Here is a 7600-nt window from a genome sequence, read left to right as displayed (position 1 = left end):
TTTCAGTTAGTTTTCATTTCATTGAATGTTTGTTTTCATGCTTGAGAGCCAGTGAAGTGTTTTCGGACACTAGACTTTTCCCCGTAAATTACTTGTCTTAAAACTGCTTTATTACTAAAACTAAACAACCTCCAGGGGCCTTTTTATTACTACTATTAGAGTTTACACTTTATTGCCTGAACTTCAGATCCGGGTCGGGTCTTGTGTTTTTTATAGGAAAAGTTGAGTTTTCTGCAAGTTTATTTGTTCCCTTTGGGGATGAGGTATAAAAGTTTCACATTTTGGAATAAAACAACTCTAAATTTTTTTATGACAACTGTTCCGTTTGCCATTTTGTAAATTTTGTTTGAACGAAAGAAAGTTTATTTGATGCTGATGTTTGTGTTCCTCGACACCTGCTGGTTTTTTTTTCTAAAAAATGAAAAATTCGTTTTCTTTTTTTTTCGTAGTTTTTTTGTCGTTTTCCAACTTGCCTCGCGTTTTTCTGTTCAATTTGACTGAATATATTCAAAATCTGCATAACCACAAAGCAGTTTCAGAGGGATAGATACAATACAAGGGCGCATCAGCGACTCAAAAACTTAACAAATAAAAACTATTAAGAAAAAAATATTGTTAGTTATTTCAAAACTAAGTCGGCTTGATAAAAAAAGAAAAAATTTGCTGAAGTAATCAATTCTGCTGACAGACGCAATTTCTTGAATTTTCAATCAAACTAAGTTCTTGTTCATTTGACGTGATACTCAATTTTTTGTAATATATTGATAGAAAAAATGTCTGCAGCATTTATATTTTGTATCTGCTGTTTTTCAAATTTTTTTTTAAAAATGCAACAGGTTTTATCTAGTTTGATTGTCAATTGGCTCTTTTTCGATACTTTGCTTTTTAAGTTTTTGGCTGAAACATTTTTTTATTATAATTAAAATTTGTTCTGTAGTTTGCAAATTTACCAACTTTGATTCTTACTTTTTTTGGTTAAACGGGTTCAACTTATACTATATTAGTTTTGTCAACTTGTGTTGCGCACTTTCAAATGCGAGTTTTTCAATTGTATTTACTTGTTTCAAAAGGAATTGGTCGTGAAAATTTTGATTTTCACGCAAACTCAGCTTATTGTAATAATACGGTACCCTCTTTCTTTCCAAAGATCTGGCATTTGCTTTTTGTTTGTGGTCTGTTTTGTTTTAAGTTTGGGATCTGGTTTTTTTTAAAGATTTTTGAGACGTTTATACAAATTTTTGCATGCAATTTTTGAAAAAAAAAATTTTCTCAGGTATTGTTAGTCAAAGGGACCGCTTCACAAGAAATTGGATATTCCGCTAGTGTTTTTTCACTTCACCTTTTACTTTTTATCACTTAAGTGGGAATTCATGATCAATTTTTTTGGATTATTTTCATTTTCTCATAAACTACAGAACCAACATATATCAAATTTGACTGGATGATAATAATTCCTGCATCCGCTCTAAAAAAATATTTCTTATTTTGGGGAAGGATGCGAGTCAAACAGTTCTATTGCATGGAATACTATTTGTCATGCAAATTTCATGCAATTTTTCATATGTATACAACACACGAGTTATGGCATTTAAACTGAATGGCAAGCAATTTTGTTATCACGTCATTACGAGGCCAAACTGTACACTAGATAGGCGCACAATTTTGTGTCAATTTTCTTGGATTCCAGAGACAAATCGTTAAACTTGTTCCAAAACGAAATTGGATTCCACTTACAAAAGTTCCGTGGATTCCGCGTACAAATACCTGTAACGTAAATTTTGTCGGCACATTTGTTTTGTTGCGGATTCTGCAACAAGCAAATATAGCTAGTTGTTCTGGATTTTAAGAACAATTTGCTCTTAAAAAATTGAAAATTCGTTGTTTCCAAAATAATTGGTTTCGACGAAAAAGGGCAAATTTATGTTTTCTAAACTTTAAATTCTGTGACATAAAAATATTTTGAATTTAACTCAACAATTTTTTTTATCAAACTGCAGTTTCGTTGTCATGACTCTTCAGCCCATTGGAGGACAAATTGATGCAAGTGGATGCAGTGTCTTTGTCCAGATAGTGGAAGCTCAGTTTGGGGGATTGCTTGCGGCTGTGGCAACTACAGCTGGCACAGTGCACCACCTTGCTCTTGTTAGATTCCAACTCCAGATCGCAATATAAACTTAAATCGTCCAGCGAGTCAGAACTCGAGGCCGGTGGATTTCTTTTGCTTGGCAAGCGGTTGTTTCCTTTGTCGGAGTCGAAATTCCCCAAGTCACCATTGCTTGTCAAATCTGATTTATGGACATTTGTGTCGATGTCTGCTTCCGACTCCGTTTGGCTTATGGTGTTTTCTTTTCCTGTGGGTTCACTGATTTCTTCTGTTTCTTCAGTTATGCAGGTTTGGCTCGGCGTTAACAGTTTGGTCTCAGTTTGAGTTTGAATTTGGGGGCTTAAGGTTGGCTGGTTATTCGGGGAATTTGTAATGTTAGCACCTGAAGTTTGCACTGTCTCTATGCCATGATGCTCGATTAATTGGTCCAACTTTTCCTTCATTGATAACATCATCTAAACGCAGAATTCTACTTTAAGATACATAGCACATTTGATTCCTGTTTTTGTCTGTATCAGAGTTGAAGAAACTAAGAGAAGACAAGAACATTCTATTTTTTTCGTGAGGCGTCCACTCGTAACAGTAGATTAAGCAGGGTCACTGATTAACGCGCAGTATTTTTCTCGTGCCGGATGTAGGTGCAGCGGAGCAAGCGTATTGTCACTTTTTACGAATCGTCGCGTTACGAATTGTCGCATGTTGCAAATTGTCCTCCTGCCCTATGTTTCACCACATATTTTTCAACTAACTCTGCAAGTTACAGTGTTATTTTTCAGTCCATGAGAGGTCAATTTTATGAATAAGAGCGTGAAAAACTTTCGTTTTTCTCGTTCTAATTGGTATTTTGTTAATGAATCGATTCTCTAAGAGGTGACGCTTTAATCCATTCAAAGGGAATATTATGGCAGCGCTTGAATGAAAGATGCCATGTGCATCTAACACTTTCTTAGAATCGGAAGACCTTTAATTCTGTCTGGCTTGATAGAAATTTTCAAAAAATGGGGGTTGAGGATTGCACAATGGCCTACTTTTGCAACCTTTTCTTCTTCCGGAACTAAGATTTGTGTTAACACATAAAAATCGTTTTATTCATTTTCTGGGCCAAACTAAAACCAACATTTTCTACCATAATGCAGTCAACGGAGAACATCTTTCACCCTGAAATCTACAATCGTTTACATGGAAGCCTTTTTGGAACACCGTGCAAGTAAGTTGTTAGTCCGGTGAGCTTCAAATAAGTTCTCTGACGTCACCAGTTATCGGAAAGATATGCAGATTTATAGAACTTTTCTTTGATAATATTCACGCGTTTTCAGATAACCACTTCTTTTGAATTACTAAAGCCCGCAGGCTCAAACTCAACTTAGATATTGTTACTACCAATTAGTTGGGACATTGGTTTCCATTTTTTTCAGCTTTAAGTATTAGTATTGAATAGAGCTTTGCGTTACTTTTATTCCTTTTTCATCTCAAAATTAGAAAAAAAACTTGAAGAATGAAACAAATATCAGCATGAAATCCACGTGATAAATGAATAAAGTGGGAGGGATTAAAAACAAGAAAATGTGAATTAATTATGAACCATGGAAGTAGATGATAATTCTATTTAGAACAATTGCCGAATATTTAAAAATGAACTCGAAAAGATCGTTTGAAACATGCCTTAGGGGGAAAAATGATATGAGAAGATGCAACAATAGAATAATTTGTATTCTGTCATATTGGTACTGCAGTTGTTCACCAATCAGCTGCTTGGTTAGAAATGAAATTCGAATTTTTACATATCATATTGCCAAAACGTAAAACATGATTACCTGCTAAATAGCGGAAAAACGATACTTACATACAAATGCAATAGGTACAACAAAAGTTAACGCACTTTGTTTTGCATCAACTTCATGCTTAAAAGTCTGAAAAAATTGGAAAAATCGGGAAGTCAAGGTTTTACTGTGTCAAGCCTCATAAATAAAAATTAGTGCCGCTAAAAGTGTCATTTTACATTGATTGATGAATCTGCCGAATATACCAGAACCGGGTGATGTATAGAAACGGAATTACTGGTCGAGAGTAAAATATACAGTATAAATGGAACAGAAAATGTAGATGTAAAAAATGTCACGAGCTAATCAGTTAAATCAAAAAAGACTCATCTGCCCAAATGTCACTTAAGTTCCAATAAACCCTATTTATTTCTAACCCTCTCTAACTAGTGACGTACCATCAAACCAAACTCTTTAATCAAAATTGGTCATAAAAGGTCTTTTCACTGTACGCATAAAATTAACATAATTACTTGTTGCCTTATAAGCCATTGCCACTGCTCTGTTGAGACGATACAGGTTCTATAAGGGGGGGGGGGCTCAATTCACTCTGACACTCTTTCCATACCTGTATGATTTCTGATTACCTATTCCCGGCTAATATCGGTGAAGTTCATAAAGTGCGAATTGATGAGAAAGTGTTTACATAAGATTCCATTGTGCATAGTATGGAAACCAATGCCAGAAAATATTCAAAGTTGGCCATGAATTATTTAAATTCTTCCCCGCTCTTTTTTGCCGTGTTTTGTTCGGTAAAAATAGGGGAAGAGATTCTTTGTGCTGACATAAGTTGATATGTCGAAAGAATATGACAAGGTCTTACTAGAACAGTTTATGTTCGTAGAAAGACCGTCTGCTTTCTTTGCTTTTTTCACCTGTAAACACTCGCGTGACTTCTTAATCGTGACTAATTTAGAAACATAACCCTACTCATACTTTGCGGCCTCAACAAATCTATAGAAACAATAAAGGGTCCAATTCGATAGAATATGAATTGACTGACTTACAACAAGAGTAACAGGTTGCTGCCAAAATAGCAGAGAATGCTTCGACTACATTAGTTGACATTCAAAAATTTTCTGCCGTTGTTTTGGATAGCAATAGAGGGGTGATACCGGTTTTGACTTTTGAAGTGAAAGAAATCAATCAAAAAATCGATTGAGTCACAGATTTAGTCGACCTTACCCCGCTGTTGAAAACTCTTCTGTTTCATTGAAAATTTTTATGAAAAATTGATACATTTAGAGCAGTTCTTTTTACTCGAAGATATCTTTTATACGCTTGTGATTAGCAAGCGTTATTAAATCGGAATATAGACTTTTTTGGGTTAACAACTAGTTTAACTCAAATAAATTAAATCACTATGCAGCTGACAAACTCAATTTCATTAAAGTTCAAATTTAACTACTGGGTGGGCACTAGTCACTACAGGGTAGTTTTAAGGTTATAGGGGACTTGAAACTTTTTCAATTTTTTTTTCAAAGTCAGTTTTTTTCGTCTCAACTGGTGTCTGCTTGTCTGTCAGTTTTGTTTTTGCTTCGTAAGTTCTGTTCAGTGGCACATTTGAATTTCAAATGTCTTGCTTGGCATATTTGCCTAGAATTCCTGTTTGAAAAAAAAACAAGTGTTATGAAAGTGCATGGGATTGGGTTTTTGTTTTATTTTTTGAGACGCTCTGGAAATTTTTATCACATTTTGCAATTTTTTTCCTCAAAAGCCCTTGAACCGATTTTTAAAAAAGATTTAAAAGAAAAATCGTTTACAGTTTTATGTGCCTGCATACTCCGCTAGTCTCTTTTTGCTTTACTGCTTTATCCCTTTTCTTCAGTCTTCACAAAGGCAATAATTGACCAATATTTTTGATTTTGTTCCGTTCTTTCAAAAACTAATATATCAAATCTGACTTTTTTTGTTTCAATGAAAAAAGTTCTTTTTCATAAGCGGCCATGCCCAATTTTTGTCTACACACAAAAATATGGCCCTCGAAAAAGTCAAACTTTTGATTTTTTTTTACCGTTTATTGAACCTTTTTCAACTTTTCACAAAAAACTGAGGTTGTGAGTTCAATGGAGATATCGGGTCGTGGGAAGCTCCCCTGCTATAGCAACATACACTAAAAGTTATCATTCTCGGAAAAAGGAATTTTTTGACTTATTTGAGCATTTTTTTTTCTAAATTTCTCGTATTTTCCAAAAAACTTTCCATGTCTGAAATTTTGTGTTCAACCCTAAAAAAGGGTGATGCACAAAGTTATGGCCGTCAAAAAAATCAAAGTTTGAATTCAAGCCTGATTTTTTGGGTTGAATAGAAACTGAAGGGTTGGCTTAATTTCTTCTGCATGTTTGTCGGAAATGTCAACTATATGATGTGTTAACCATTTTTGGAGTTTTTTAATCATTTTTTAATAACTATTCTGTCAGATTTGATATCCTTTATATAATTTACACAACAAGTTGTTGGAAGCTTAGTTTTATAATTTGATACACTCAGTTTGTTGGGAAAAACTTATGACCTTCATACAAGTGAAAGCTTTGAAACTTGACCGCTTTTCAAAGTTTTTTTTTTACTCTGCTCGAAAATTACCGAGCCAATTCTCATGTTAAGTTTTCAATCGAGAAATCCGATTTTGGGAATCTTCTCTACTTCACCGGCCACGACCTGCTTTAAGCACTAAAAAGTTACTGATTTCGGAAAAACAAGTTTTTTTAATGTTGACCGTGTTTGACAACCTTTTTGATTTTTGAAGAAAATTACCTTATCAAATTTGCTTTTCAAATGAGTGTGTGGTATCACAAGTGTTGCGAAACTCTGTTTTGCATGTGTGTCGAAGTTTTTTTCTGAAATCCAAATTAAAATAAGCGGGCTTGAAATTGAAACCATCGAAACTATCGCGAATACGCCATCTAAGCTTTAGTTCTTTCTCACTGTTTGGAAGTGCCGGATCATAAACAAGTTCTAATGTGATTTCAAAAATCATGATGTCTGCTTTCCTTGCAAATTAATTGCTGTTACGTGTGATAAACGAGTGAACCCCTCGCATCTAAAGGATAGAAAAAGTTTATCAGCTCTCACAACTGGGAATTCAAAAAATTGAAAATATATTGTAAATTATTTCACAGAAAGCAAAGTAGGTGAAGGTCAAATAATGAGTGAAGCGACAACTCATAACAGACGACAAATTGTAACAAGGAATTTGTAATCATCATATGCTTGCTCCATTTCTCTCCGCTGCGCTCAGGGCATTAGAAGAACACTGCGCGTGAATCTGTATTCGGAGTCACTTGTTACCTATTTTCCCCTGCTCCGAATTATTGCCTCACAAAAAATAACGCAGGGAAAAGTTGATTTCAAAAAACTTTCGGTTTAGAAGCAGTTCATGTTAAAAACGTCTATTTTGGGTACTGAAACCAGGATAATTATACCATTAGTAGAAACTTTTCCGTTGCTCCTTTTACATTTTCCCTGAAACAGCAAATCATAACGAGGTTTTTTGTAAACTTCCAAATTCGTTCTAAATCATTTGCCTTCCATTTAGTTTTCATTTAAAATGCTATAAATTAATTTTTTGCAAATAAAAGATGCAAATCAAAAACAAACACATTTACTGGAAGCTAGCATGAAAAAATGGGAACATAAAAAAACTTTCTGTCTATTTGGATGTTCTTGTCGTAGACAA

General features: G+C 34.3%; 1 protein-coding gene across 1 annotated transcript in view; it reads right to left on the bottom strand.

Annotated features, from left to right (window-relative positions):
• Positions 1-1947: 1947 nt before the first annotated feature.
• LOC134852006 (potassium/sodium hyperpolarization-activated cyclic nucleotide-gated channel 1-like) overlaps positions 1948-7600 on the bottom strand; it is a 51616-nt gene continuing 45963 nt past the window's right edge. The window contains exon 9 of the mRNA XM_063868281.1: positions 1948-2559. Coding sequence (XP_063724351.1) covers positions 1987-2559 — 573 coding nt within the window. The 3' untranslated portion in view covers positions 1948-1986. The remainder of the gene's footprint in view (positions 2560-7600) is intronic.

The sequence above is a fragment of the Symsagittifera roscoffensis genome, chromosome 7 (assembly GCF_963678635.1).
Source record: "Symsagittifera roscoffensis chromosome 7, txSymRosc1.1, whole genome shotgun sequence".
NCBI lineage: Eukaryota > Metazoa > Xenacoelomorpha > Acoela > Convolutidae > Symsagittifera > Symsagittifera roscoffensis.
This window is presented reverse-complemented; position numbering and strand designations above follow the sequence as displayed.